This window comes from Sceloporus undulatus, chromosome 2 (assembly GCF_019175285.1).
Source record: "Sceloporus undulatus isolate JIND9_A2432 ecotype Alabama chromosome 2, SceUnd_v1.1, whole genome shotgun sequence".
In the NCBI taxonomy this organism is placed as follows: domain Eukaryota; kingdom Metazoa; phylum Chordata; class Lepidosauria; order Squamata; family Phrynosomatidae; genus Sceloporus; species Sceloporus undulatus.
The window spans coordinates 198,659,171-198,674,304 of record NC_056523.1 but is presented as its reverse complement, the minus strand read 5'-3'; the positions used below and the strand labels follow the sequence as shown (position 1 = coordinate 198,674,304).

The 15,134-nt window shown below is 39.8% G+C and overlaps 1 protein-coding gene across 2 annotated transcripts in view; it reads left to right on the top strand.

Moving 5' to 3' along the window:
• The window catches only part of SLC24A2 (solute carrier family 24 member 2), a 98,030-nt gene extending 87,369 nt beyond the window's left edge, over positions 1 to 10,661 (top strand). For both annotated transcript variants that reach the window (XM_042455676.1, XM_042455675.1), the window contains 3 exons: positions 1,903 to 1,992; positions 3,360 to 3,526; positions 5,315 to 10,661. In XM_042455676.1, coding sequence (XP_042311610.1) covers positions 1,903 to 1,992; positions 3,360 to 3,526; positions 5,315 to 5,564 — 507 coding nt within the window. In that variant the 3' untranslated portion in view covers positions 5,565 to 10,661. The remainder of the gene's footprint in view (positions 1 to 1,902; positions 1,993 to 3,359; positions 3,527 to 5,314) is intronic.
• Positions 10,662 to 15,134: the final 4,473 nt, after the last annotated feature.

The window sequence follows — 15,134 nt, the reverse complement described above, 5'->3', positions numbered from 1 at the left end:
ACCTTCAGTAAAATTCAAGAACCAATTCTCAGATACATTAAGGATTAAATTATGGTGGTGGGGGGAGATTATTACAGGAACATTTGTTGTAATTATTTCTGGCTGCTTTAAGAGATTTAAAAAGACAGGACTTCATTTAGGGCAAATTAGTCTGCCGTTCCATCTAAAGTACTGTATACGGGTTTTTTTTGGGGGGGGGTTGTGCGATGCAGTGGGAATTTCGTGAAACTACATTATTTAAAAGGTCAAGTATGCAATGAAGGACACAGCTATTGCTCTTTGTATAAACTGAAAAGTTCTAACTTTTTTTGTGAATTGAATTTCCTTTGGATGATCATCATGGCTTAAGTCCTGACTAGAGAAGACTCATTAAAATCAGTGGGCTTTATCTACATAATGACTCACCATCCAATGATTGATTGAATGGGTCTACTCTAGATGGGAGTAGCCAACAGGATGCTAGCCCATATTTGCAGAAACATCAAATGTGTATTTAATTTGCATTAGATGTTCCCTCGTCTTGATGATGTTTTAGTGGTGGTTAATATAAAACATTTGTAAGATCACTTTCTCCATTACTGATGGAACCTTTCAACCACTGGGGGGGGGGAGTGATCCCAAACATAGGTCAATTAGAATTACTTAGATAGATAAACTAACCAAAGATCCCGAGGACATTAAATCCTACTATTCCAGTACAGCATTTAATTAACCAGGATGCAAAGTTGTTGACAAGCATATTAGCGAAAAGAATGGGGTATACTGCCAGCTCCTATGTAGGCAATGACCAGTATGAGCTTATGAAGGACAGATAATTGTCAGATTCGATTAGAAAATCACAGTAACTTATATGCATCCCAGTCTTTGGTCATAGCATCCTTTGGTAGCTAGCTTTCAGGTAGGCCTGAATCGAATTCTTTCGAAGAGTCTGTGAACATCTGGATAAAACCTTTCAGTTTGTTTTACTTGTGTTTATATAGTAATCTTTGTGTCCTATACAGTGCAGATTCTCTCACTGTTGGCAGAAATATGGGTAGAAAGCGAGAATGTCCACTTACCCTTTCACAGTTTGCTCTAGTGATGGAGCCATTGCCCAATTTGACGAGAGGAGACCCGGTATTACTCCAAAAGAGTTGCCATTAACAGCCATAAATGACTGCTGAATCGCCTGTGGATGATGTAGCAGAATCAGTTCCCAACCCCTTTTTAAAATGTCTCAGACCCTATACAGACCGGCAGAAAGCGCCAGCCTGTGGGTGGAGTCAAGGTGCAGCGTCTTGATGCTAGACGTCCTAACTCCACCCCATGGCGCCATTTTGGTACACAACGGTCTAGATGCACGCACCATCATGATGCATCTCTGGCGCTGCATCCACATGATGCAGTGCAAAAGGGCATCATAAAGCATCTATGGTGCCCCTTGGAGGGTGAAAAAAGGAGCTCCAGAGGCCGGATCATATTGGTTCCCAGATGTGAGGTTGCCATGGCCCCAATCCGGCCAGGGAAGGAGCAGCTACATGCTGCCCCTTAGGGGCAATCTGTATAGCTCCTCAGTTTCCAGGTGTTACTATGTATATAGTATTGGCTCAGACTTGTCAGTTAACCGAAGAAAATCTGAAATACTGAGCCTTACATTGAAAAGAGCTGATAAACTATCATAAAATGATGGTTATTCTTGTCACAATGAATTTAATAAAATATTTGGGAGTCATAACCTGCAGCAAGATCTGGGCCCCAGATCAACCAAAGCTGCCAACCCTTGATGCTCATATTAGAATTTCTGAGCAAAACACAAATGAGCCTAGTGTTAAGAACGTGCTACATCCAAATATTATTCTTCATTTTGTAAGCTTTTGACAAACAACAGCACTCACTTTTTTCCTCATTCTTTCTGTTTTTCAGTCATCAAGGAAGTTTTTTCCTTTCACATTTTTTGGATCAATCACTTGGATAGCAGTATTTTCATACCTAATGGTCTGGTGGGCACATCAGGTAAGTTAGTGGTGGATTTTCCCTCTTGTGTTCATTGATTTCAGTCTGAACATTGCATTGTATTACATGTTTATTTTGGCCAAGAGTCTGCATCATAGTCTACATTTTGTAACTTTACAAATAGTTATGTAAATTTCTCTCTTTAATTTTTCCATCCCTGAAGAGGTGCACAAAATGTTATTACTGTTCTTTCTGCTCTGTGGAGAGTGATGTATTTAAAAGAGAACCTAAAGAGAACTTTTTATTCCTTAAGGGGGAGGGGAGTCCTGAACATCGAATTTCTCATTGATGTGCCCTGTTACTTCTTTTTTTTAATGATGTATCTGCAAATTTTCACACCTTGGTAGACCAGGTGCCAAATTTCAAAGCTTGTAAATACCAAGTATGGTGAAACCACAAAATCCTGTATATTTAATGAACAGCAACGAGCTTTCATCGCATCCTTATTTACAAATTATTAGTTACAGGAGTGCAACAAAACCCAGTTAAGGGGATGTTCATGTCTGTATTCTAATGTGAATTGGATGCTTCCAGTGTGTATTGGGCAGTTCTGGTTTGCTTTGGGCACATCTTACGCTCATTGCATTATCCTTTTGTGCTCTGGCACCCATTGGGAGCGCCCCAATAGGTACTGATGCCAATTGCAAATTGGGGCCATAGCACATTAGTCACTCCTCTACTACCATTGTGCAATGGACAGCCATACATTTTAATGTCATGGCAGCCCCAGATAAATACAGACATTGTAAAACTACTCAATTCTATTTCCCATGCACATAAGATTACTTATGAAGATGCAAATCCCATGATAAATTCTAGCCTTTATACTTATGCATTTCATTTTATAGTTAAGCATTTTAAAGGGCTTATTGGCTCTTTGGGATTCTGTCTTGGCAGTCTGGCAGGTGTAGAAAGGTAGGACACAGGCTTGGGGTAAAGACTGGGAGTTGGAACTATTTTTGTTGTTGTTTAATGCTGTATTCTAAAACCCCAACAGAACTATTAAACATAGCTAAAAACAGCAACGAAGTAGTATACAGCAGTACAAAAATATCCCCTTCATCTCAAAAATGTGAACACCTGGGAGAAAGACCTCTGAGAACCATCTTTGCACAGAGGTAGATTCATGTGGGAGAACTTGCTGTTTGAGGGGAACAGCTAAGAAATAGACCCTTTGAAATAAGATAGTCTTTTTTATATAAATACAAGTAAATTGATAGAAGTAAATAAGCAAGGAAAACTTGTGTATCAAAGCAAAAAGAAGCTCTGCATGGAAGTCCCTGTCCCCTCCCCAGCCAAGAAGTTAAGGGTGGTTTGCAAGGAAGACACTTGCTTATTCTGATTTCAGTGCATTCTTTTGTATTTAGGTTGGAGAAACCATTGGCATCAGTGAAGAAATCATGGGCTTGACCATCTTAGCTGCTGGCACATCTATCCCTGACCTAATTACCAGTGTTATTGTGGCAAGGAAAGGGCTAGGGGACATGGCAGTTTCCAGCTCTGTGGGAAGTAACATCTTTGACATCACAGTGGGGTAAGTACAGACATTAAAGAACACTGCTATAATTAAGGCACCATATGGAACCTGAAGACACTATGATTAGAAATGATAGCTGGAATCCTATATCACCTTTTACTTGCTGTAACATTATGTTTGCTTAGCTAACATATAAACATATACTTTAAGTATACATAGCAGAGGCACCAAGAAACTAGGTTAGTGAATTGTGAAGATGCATATCAGGACACCAGCAAGATGGCCTGATTTATACACCATACACATCAGGCATTTTGCCAGCTCTGCTATATAGTAATGTAACAGCAGCCCTCTACCAGATATGTTTTAATCAGTTTTATACTGTTTTGAAGTGGTGTTTTTAAATTGGTTTTGAGATTTTTTTTAACCGTTTTTAATTTATTAAAAGAAGGAGAAAGGTGGCATATAAATAAAGCCAATAAAATAAAATAAAAATTGATATTTTAAAAAATTGGCCAATTCTAATTCCTACATACAAAAACATAACTCACATACAGGATTGTGACCATTAAATCTCAAGAAAAGGAGGCAGACATTGGTAAACAACTGACAGCTCTGTGGAAGAATCTGGCCCAAGGGCAACTGCAAGCAGTCTTGCTACTCACCCATTCTAACAGATAAAAGGGATGAATCAAGGAGGATAAGTATACAAGCTACAACTGCAGTAGATTTCAGCCTTTTTGGCCCTTTGGTGCTGAGAGTGAGGGGTGGCAACTAATTTGCCATGATCAGCCCACAGCAGTCTTCAACATCTTCAGTGGACACTACAGAGAAGGTACCTGTTGTCTGACAGTACTCAGTTGTTTGGTATGGCATATTGTAATAGATCACGTGTGCTAAGAAACAATGGTGAGTAGGAAACAGGAAAATTCTCTGTATGGAAAATCAAATAATCATTGTGCTATATAATATTGGCTACAGGTAGCTTAATTACAACTGAAAATATCAATTGTTTAGCAAAATGCACTTCTTTTTCCACTGTCTGGAATAGGGTGACCCCCAAAACTGCAGAAGCTGGTCTTCCTTGCAATAGACTTCAACTCCAGTTTTCCTGTTATTGCCATCTTTGGAAGGTTTTAGCTATGCTTCCTGCCTTGTCCCCACTAATTCAGAGAAATCAGCACCATTTATTTAAACAGGAATGTTTCAGTGGTTCCAGGTGATATTCTTTCAAATAGTTGCCTAGAATTTAAAATACAAAGGGCCAGATTTGATGGTAGTCCTACCTGGAATGGGACCTTTTAGTCACAACTAACTTTAGTCCCATTCATTTCAGTGGACCTGACTGGGGATGGAAAGAATATTCACAGATGGATGAAAAACATATTCCTCAACTGTTGGAAAATTCTGACACGGAGATCCTGGACTGACAAGAATCCATGCAGTCTGGAACTTATTCTGCACAAAATATGCACATTTTACACAAAAAATAGCATTTTCACCCAGAAAATACCATCTCTTGTGCATGAAGCAATATTTATATTCAAAAATATTATTTTTGGTGCAGGAAACACTGTTTTTGTGCAGAAACCCATATGCAAATTTTATGCAGAATAATTTCTGAACTGTAAATAGCTTTTGAAAACTGCTGTGTTTGAAGACTTTCTCATAGCAGGAAGAAAACTGCTGAAATTACTAATTGTTTCTTTCAAGAACAAATTTAGGATAGAATAGCCTATGTTGCCCTTCTTTAGGTAGGACTAATGTTGGATTTAACCCACAGTCTTTCATTCATTAACCAGGCCTGCCTTCTTCAGTATTGCTAATGGTTTCTTTTCCCTACAGCCTTCCTCTCCCGTGGCTCCTCTTTGCTTCAATCAACAACCTTGCCCCAGTGGCAGTTAGCAGCAATGGGCTATTCTGTGCTATTGTCCTCCTCTTCATCATGCTGCTCTTTGTCATCCTCTCTATTGCGGCCTGCAAGTGGAGAATGAATAAAATCCTCGGATTCACCATGTTTGGGCTTTATTTTGTGTTCCTGATCGTCAGCGTCATGCTAGAAGACAGGATCATTGTATGCCCTGTGTCCATCTAATAAGTTGGAGGTTCTGTTTCTTGAACAACACAGCAAATCAGGAACAGACAAGAACAGAAAACATCTCATTCAACCCAAAATGAGCAGTGGCTTTAGAACCCTGTAATTTAAAACATTGGGGACAAGAGGGTCTGAAGTCAGATGTGAACATGTTCGGCTGATATATTTACTGATGCTGAATAAACGACAAACGATGAACAGCCGGCTGCTTAAGAACATGCTCCTGGGATGGTTCCACTGCTTGTCTGTTGGAGGTATTGTGCATGTATTGTATAACCAATGTTCTGCTTATTATGTATGCTACACATAGAATCTGTTTCCATATATTTTTCTCTCTATACCTATATATTAATATACACATGACACTCAAAGAGAGGAGAAACGCCATATCTATCAGGATACAGGGGAAATGTTAATATTGGATTTTGGGAGACCCAAATCTCCCAGGTCCTTAACAGGATTTTACCTGTTTGTACATGCTGATGGGGAAGGTATTATCCAATATCATCAGCACAAGTAGCATGACAGAGAAGAGAAGGATGGTCTTCTGCCTGTGGACAAAGTGCTATTCCAGTGCAGCTTGCACACAGGGTAGATGCCAAGGCTACAGGTTTTGGAAGCCTGCAGTTTTGGGGATCAGACTATCACAAGGGGCATTGATTCCCCCAACAAGTGAGGTGATAACATTTATGGATCCAGATACATTTTCAAAAAATATGCAATTCAGATTATCTTGCATTCTGTAGTTTCAAAATTTAGACCAGCTTGCAGATGCATGTTGATCATTGCATTACCACAGCATCAAATGATTCCTTGCATGTGTGGTAGTATCATTAGATATCAGATGCCACAGAGAGGGGCTTTATATTGCTTCATTAACAGTATCATCCATGGAGAGTCTACATTTTCAGCTGCACATTTAAAGATGATGAGTAAGCAAGCAACATCCATGCATGTGTGATCCTACCACATTGTCCAGTAATAATACTGCTTGACTTGCTCTGCTTGACCTACTCTGGCTTCTTAGGAGAGATTAGGCATTTTTGTTCTCTATATAAACTGACTCGCTCTTAGAAGGCTGTCTGAGATAGCTACAGATAAAACCCACACTAAAGATTTGAACTCTGTTCCGCTGTCCCTTTATCAGCCAAGTAGAAAATGCAGGTACCAACTAAACTCCTTTTACTTGTGCAGCAATAATGTAAGAATATTAAATCATTTTAATGTTGCATCCATTGGCGTATTTGCCTGGTCGAATGAGAGGCTGGAGTAGCTTCCACATAACTTTTAAAATAGAATTTCAAAACTGCTGCATGAAGGAGACATAGACAAAAGAGAGAAGCATTTTGTATGTTATTTCATTTTTATAGGCAGTACTACAAAACTTCACAGTTCTCATGTTGCTTTGTCTGCTAAATCTTTGGGAAGATATGGGAAGGAAAAATATTTCTGCAAAAATGGAATGATGGGCCTGAAAAATTGAATTGGGCTTTTCTGAAATTGATAAGAAATGTTGAATGCTCTCCTCACTTGCGTATGGACAAAGACAGTTCCTTCCTGTTCATATGCAAACCACAGGAAGACAGGCAGCTTGGTATCAAAGGAATAAAACTGAAAGAGGTTTTGTATTTGCTAAGTCACAGCATGAAATAGATCTGCGGAAAACAACAACTCTGGTTTATTTGGCAATAATCAGTACTTGTATGTTTTCTATTTTCTCTCCTGTTCAAACTCATGCAATGTTGTTTCCATGAGTGACTCATTACCAGCGGTTTTTTATGTATTAAGATACCTGTGCTAAATGGAAATTGGATATCTAGGACTGCGTAACAGGGAATTCAACAAACTTTGCTGTGGCTCTGGTGTTAATTGTGCTATTGCTGAGTTTCCTTGTTTGTCTCCTGCTTTCATTCTATGCAGTGTATCTGTCCATGGCTGAATTTATATAGCTATATCCAAGTAAATCACAGGACTCATAAAAGCAACCCCAGCAGAAACAAAACATGTCTGTTTAGAAGATGTGGAAAGTGTGGTAATAAGGAAAACCAGCAAACTACAGTGCGCCTGCAGTGTACATGGGCCTGCCATTCACGGATTGAAGCTTGTGCGGATGACAACCCTCTGATGTTAAAATGGTGCGCATGCAGGAGCGCACAGCAATAAAAAACAATGGGAGCTGAGATCCTGTGTTTTTTGACATCTGTGGGAGGATCCATTCCAGATCCCTCATGTATACCAATGGCCCACTGTATCACCCCTGCTGTTCTAATAGTCTCTCTGCAAGTAATTTTTGTTCATCAGCATCTCACTGGTTTGACATTTGCTCATAGTTACAATGGCAGCTGGTGGTTTTCATGTCATTGAATGCTCTGGAACTAACCAAGGTGCCAAATACTGTCCTCAAAATAGTACCTTAGGTAACCTATTTACAGTTCATACTGTAGTGTATTCACCAATCTCTGTCATGGGAATCACCAACCCATCTTCTGGTTGTTCTCTATAATGCCCATTGCTATGCGGAAGCAGCACTCTGTTGAGGACACTTAGGATTTTACTAAGCAGTGAGATCAGGGGTGAGCATACACCATCTCACACACCTTCCCTTTATTAGCCAGTGTGTTGGTCAATGCTGCCTGATTCTGTGCATGTTCGTTCAGAAATTTAAAGCCTGTTTCTTGAAGTATACCTGAAGCCCCTAAATTCAGCAGAGCTTACTACTATTGGGTATCTCTTATTCAGAATGCTTGGCCCACAAGTGTTCTGTATCGAATTCTCCCCCCAGTTTTTGGAATACCGGCATTTGCTGAGACATAATGAGACATAATGAGGAGAGAGACTGAGAATGTGTGAAATGGCAGGAATCCAAGCATAGTATTTGACACAAGTCCATGCTTCCCACCAGTTCACAGATCCTTGTATCTCCGTCCAGCCTCACAAATACAGTAAAGATATGTAGCTCAAAAAGTTTTGGATTTCGGAGTATTTTGGATTTCATAATTCCAGATAAGGGATACTCAACCTGTATTATGATTGCAGCCATAAGTAAAGTCCATATTATATATGTTAGTAACATCCATGTTCAAATATCTGGACCAGGATCCTAAGAATGAGAATGCTAAGTACATGCACCCAACATTTGCATTTATGTTTCTCAAATAGCCATGCCACATGACAAAATTCTTATAAATTGTGTTAAAAATCATGGTTGGCTGTGGAACTAGCAGGGTTGAAAGTGGTTTGAGTACATCCAAGTTCCTGGTCATGCTTAGATTTATGTTCAGGCATGATTTATTCAAACCCATAGAAGCTTCTTCCAATCTGTTTTGAAGGCAGTAAAATCTAATTTCTCTTTCAACAATTTGTAGTTTAAATAAAAGAATGCACAAGAACACTTGAGAACATGGTTGTTTTCTATGCAGTATGGTAATTTGGACTGCAATCCTAAACACAGGATTGGGGAGAAATCCCATTGGGCTAGGTGGAGTTTATTATTTAGTAAGCCTGTACAGAATTTTGCATAGTGTCTAATGGCAGAAAGTGGTTGCAGAACTAGCAGAGCAAATGTTTTAAAATCTTACTTTGCGGCGCAGTAGCTTTACTTCTGAAAAGTATATAGTACTGCCATTACTGAAGGTACAAAAGGAGGCAGGCACATTTCCTGGTCACCAAAGCAATATGCATTAAATGGCTGAGATGAGCTACTTGATGGTACATGTTATCCAGTAAAAGTCATGGCCTTTGGTACGAACTCATCCCAGCAATAAGAATATGCAAAATATATTCTGCCTATGTAGCAAGAAATCACCACACATTACTTTGTATAGATCAAAATTCCCAGTAAAATTTGGAGATGTTTCAAAAGATGATGATGATTGAGGTTTTGGAATGCATGTCATGCAAAGAAAGGCTGAAGGAACAAGCAGGCTTAGCCCTTAATAGAGAAATAAATAGACTAGCTTTGCAAAAACACCATTTGGGGAGACAGCTGTGCAGGAAGCAGTGGAGGTGGGTGGCTCTTCAGAATGGGAACAATGACATTTGGAAGGGATGGAGAACTTTTACGAGAACAAACAGTTCCAACAAATTGCTAGAGCTTCCATTTGACAGAGGTGTTCTTCATTAAACTGTGTGCTTTCCACTGCTTGGTTTCCATGGCTCCAAAATTCTTCACTGTTTCAAACATAACACTGTATTCTTGGGTTACTGGAAACCTTTAGCCAAATAACAGGCTAGTTAACTGAAACCATGAATGATGGATATGTTGGTTGAGATCTGCATTGGGAGCCATAGCTATGCTATCTTCTAAAACTACCCTCCAAAATCCTACCGTTGTAGTTTCAAAGCATCTCCACCCCGCAGCCATTTCTGAGACACTGGATGGTGGGGCAGTGAAGAGGGGCATATGTAGCTCTCTCCTGGTCACAGTGCAGTCCAATGCAGGCAGCTGAAAAGGGTCCTGTCAAGATTCTGTCATGCTTGTATATTTCAGTGCCTCAGAAATGGGTACGTTGGAGAGGTACTGTTTGGTTTGGTTGTTGCAATCGTGAAATGACCATAAATGGGAATTGGAATAATAACTCAGGTTTACAACATTGTAATTACTATACAAGATACCTGCCATTATTTCTTTAGACTGCAGTATTCTTTGGGGGTAGGGTTGTCATCCAGAATCAGTTCAGTGCTGCCTGATTATGTGCAACTTCATTCAGAAATGTGCAGCCTGATTCTTGAAGTATATTGGAAGTGTCTACATTCAGCAGAACTTACCTCTACAGGTTGAATATCCCTTATCCAAGGTAGCTTTTCCAAGCCATGTTTAAAATTACAACTAGCATCATTTGCCTGTCTTTCTTCTCCCCCATTTCTCCCCCATCAGAACCATGCACAGCCCCCATGACACCCAGCCTGTGGATGCTCTGTCCCAAGCTCACTTTGTACTTGGCTCCTTTCTTCAAGTCCAACTCTTCACAAGCCACTGTTTCCTCAAGTTCCTGCGTTTCAGGCCTCAGCCTACTTTGAATCACTTAGGTCCAAAACACACTGGAGAAATAATCCAGTTGGAGACCAGTTCAACTGCCCTGGCTCGATGCTAGGGAATTCTGGGAACTATAGTTTTGTGAGACATTTAATCTTCTCTGTCAGAGAGTTCTGGTGCCAGAACAAAGTACAATATCCAGAATGCCCTTGCACTGAGCCAGGGCAGTTAAAGCAGTCTCAAACTTGATTATTTCTGCAGTGTGTTTTGGACCTAAGGGGGGAAACAGACTGGCACGAAGGGGCGGCTTGAAGCCACCTCTGTCCAGGATACCACGGGATCACGACAAACACATGCTGTGGTTCCAAGAGCACCTTCCACCATGGACCCAACTTGGAGCAGGGAAACATGCTCCTGTTTAGGCCAGGTTTCTGCGACCTGGATGCAGCTTCGGCATGTCGTGGGGGCATCCATCAGTTAATCACCACGGCCCCAAGTTGCGAGGAAGCTGGCTTTTTCAGCCCATCTGTTCAGGCCCTATGTCACCCTGACACTTGATTAGTTTTGCTTCTCTGGGTCAGTTGCCTGAGGGAGAGCAGAAAATGGAGTCTCCACTCACCAAAGTCAAAATGTAAAATTTTCTAAAATTATGCCAACTTATTTTGGCAGAACATTCCATAATAATGCCAATATATTTTGGCATAAAGTCCCATAATTATCCTCCCCCAGCCCTGAAAATAAAAAATACAATAAGCACAAAGTAAATAGCCAAAAAATGATTCCCTTTCATGACACCCTGCATTTACTATCTAAGGTGGTCATCTCACTCTGTCTAATGGTACAACCAGCTCTGCTTTCTCCATACCTTACAATAGTACACAGGCTCTTACAGCAGCATTTATCCTTCAGTCCATTTTTTATTCATCACCATCCCATCAGGACCTTTGGTTCCTTATTTCCTGGGCTTCTTCAAATCCTCAGCCTGGACATGTGATAACAAAGCTCACAATATTTAATGTTTTGTGCGTTCTGTGATTCTGCAGGAGCATGATGATGCTGAGCACAGAATTTGGCTTTCAGCTGCAGCTTACTTTATTTAAGCAACTTTCTAGCCTTTACAGCTGTGAAGATATCTTTGAAAGTGTTTCAGCCTTTGGAAACCTCAGAAACCAAAGAGCTGGCTGAATTTCCTACAGTGAAAAGTGTGGTTTCTATTCCTTGTGTAGTTCTTCATTCCCCTCCTGGTTTAATAGCATCAGCACCAATTGTGTCGTGTGAGTGATTATGCAAATACATATACTTGTGCTTAACTGCAGAATTCAGGTTTTATTGGCACAGAACATCAGTTTCCTGGCCTGTTGTATCTTCAGCATAGAAACAAATGGTGATTTTGAATTTTGAATCTGGATGCTAGCTTTAAATACAGCTGCTTCCAGTGCATATGCACACCCAGATCTGCAAGCACAGTTGTATCCAAATACAAAATTAAAAGATGGGTTTTTCTTTGTTGAATCTATTTGCATGCTGCCTTTTTGCCTCCATCAGGTACCCATCTGGCATTAAATGGGGATGGGGATGATTTACTCCTAAGACTACACAAAGAATACCCCAAAGAACTTTGTTGTAAAGCAAAATAAAATTACACTCCAGTTTCCAAGTGTAAACTTTATTCGGAAATCAAATTGTCATATGTTAATGTTAATTTCATTAATCACTTTAAAGCATGTTTCTCAAAAGGTTGTATAGTGCAAACTAATCCATTATTACTCTAGAAAATAAAACAAATAAAAGAAACTGATTCTAATGTCACAAAAGAAACACAGAAGGGTCTCAACAAGACAACTGTGGCTAACAAACGTGAGGAAAACCCTGCAAGGTACCAAATATAATATAAAATTAAACAAAAAAAGTAACTAAAGTCTATTCAGAGATCAAGAAAGTAACTAACAATTTAAATAATCATGGAGGTCTTTAAGCAGAGGTTGGATGGCCATTTGTTGGGAATGTTTTGATTGAGAGTTCCTGCATGGCAGCTGGTTGGACTGGATGGCCCTTGTGCTCTCTTCCAACTCTATGATTCTATGATTCTATATACAGAAAGTAATAAACAGGATTCTGTAAAATAGACTTTACTGACAAACAGTACTTAGCACATACCAGTGCTAAACTGCAAAATGAAAATCCATGAAAAGAATTGTCTATCACACAAACACATCTTTTATCCTGGATTAAACCCACTTCCTAAGGTGTCAAGCTCTAGTAGTGGAATAATAAACCAACTTCACAGAGAATTGCCTTTATCACAACAACTTCAAGTCTTATATGTCACTGTTGTTCTTCATACAAGCTCATACAACTCCTTTTGAAACTACTAAAGGATATACGTGATGATGTTTTATCAGAGCTTGACACCTGAGGAAGTGAAGTAGTGTTTAATCCAGGATAGTTGGAAGTTGTTGTGATAGAGACAACCACACCAGGCCTAGGAAGAAGGTGAGGTCTAGTGCTGTTCTTTACCAGTGTTGATCCCCCAAAAGGTACGTTGTGTTGAGGTGAGGAGAGTAGTTAATGCAGCAGTGTGGAGTAACACTAAAAAATGACAGTGTCCTGTAGATAATTGGATGCTTAATTGATTTCTATTTAACAAGGAAAGGAATCAAATTTTAATAAAATTTATGAATTACTAGTAAATTATAGCATGTACAACCTGCATTTCCATAAACAACGACATCTTTTAACAAACATGGCTACTATATTTTAAGGTATGGAGATTTAAAAATGCAGAGAATATTTTTTAAACAGGTGCTTGCACTGAAAGACATTCTATAAAAGGTGCTTAAAGTTGTGTGTGAGTGGTTTTTTTAATAGTGTGACCTGCCATTTTATAAAAGAACAACCGTGTTCCATTAGGCTGAGAATTACATTTCAGTAATCTAAAACCTGAATGCATTACTATGTATGAAATTGAGCAATTTAGCCATTAAAAACACTTCCTATGTAATAGTAGGTTTGCAGATAACTCAACAATAGTGTGTATCAAAAGTGGCTTGTGCAAGAGAAAAAGAACAGGTAACAAAGGTTTATATTGAGACATATCATTGTTTCATCTGGCCTGTTTTTGCAACAAGGATGACTGCAGATCAAGCAACATATGGCCAGCCAGATGGTTTTAGATTGCAGCTCCTATCATTCCTCATTAGTCCAGCTGGCTAGGATTGATGGGAGTTGCAGTCCAATGACATCTAGAGGGCCACACGTTGCCATTTCTGGTTTGCTCATTGAGGCAGCCACTCTGGAAAGCTGTGCAACTTGTCTTCCAGCCTTGCTGTCTGAGATCCCTGTCTCTGGAAAGCCAATAATGAACCATGAACCCTTCTTCTACGTGCAAAGGGTGTTACTCCAACTTAGTAAGGGAGACTATATAGTTGGCCCTCCACATTTGTGACTTTGACTTTTGCAGGTTTGATTATTCACGGAGATTTGATTATTTACGGATTTGATTTATTTGCTCTCTGTAGGGATCTCTAGGTCTTCCAACGCAACTCTATGGTCAACTTTGGCCAAAAGTCACACTGGAGAACCTAGAGGTTCCTAGAGAGAACAATTTTCTGGCATTTGTAGGTCCTCTAGTGCAGTTTAGCTTCTGACAGATGTTGACCATAAAGGACCTAGAGATTCCTAAAGAGATTTTCTCTTGGGTAAAAAAATAATAATAGTGGGTTTGTTTGCATTTTTTCCACTTTCATGGGAGTCCTGTGCCCCTAACCCCAGCAAATGTGGAGAGTCCACTGTACTTGAACATTTCTTGTCAAAAGACTAGTGGGGAATTTGCAAGTGGTACACTCTAACGTGGCTACTTTATGAATCAGTGAATAAAACAAACAAACAAGCTTCATTTATATACCGCTTCATACCACCTAAGCAGTGTCTAAGCGGTTTACAACTGTAAGCTAATTTCCCCCCACAATCTGGGTACTCATTTTAGTGACTTTGGAAGGATGCAACCTGAGTCAAGCTTGAGCCCTTTTGCTGGTCTTGAACTCCCAACCTTGTGGTTTTGAGTGAGTGGCTGAAGTGTAGGCATTTAACCACTGCGCCACCAGGGCTCTTAACTTAAATTCCAATAAACTGAACATCTTGGAGTGAGCCAGTGGTCATCAGCACTGGGCTTTTCAGTGGTGGCCTGCTAAAAACTTAGCCTTCATTAATCTTTCCCATTTGTGGAGGCAGCCCTGTTGCTATTACTGTTGTTGTTGTTAATAATAATAATAATAATAATAATACGTTTTATTTATAAACCGCTATTCCAAATAGATCATAGCGGTGTACAAGAAAATTATAAAACAGTACAAGAAAAAATCTACAATAGATATATAAAACTAATAAAACATTACAATTATGGATAAAATACACATTAAGATACACTGTATCTTCAAGCTAGCCTCTGATGACGCTGGCCAGCCTGTTCTCTCCCTCAGCGGCCAAAAGATGACAGTTATGGAGGGAGGGCACTCTGTCTTCAGGCTAGCCCCTGATGATGCTGGGCCGGCCTGCTCTCTCCCTCAACGGCCGAAAGATGACAGTTATGGATATTG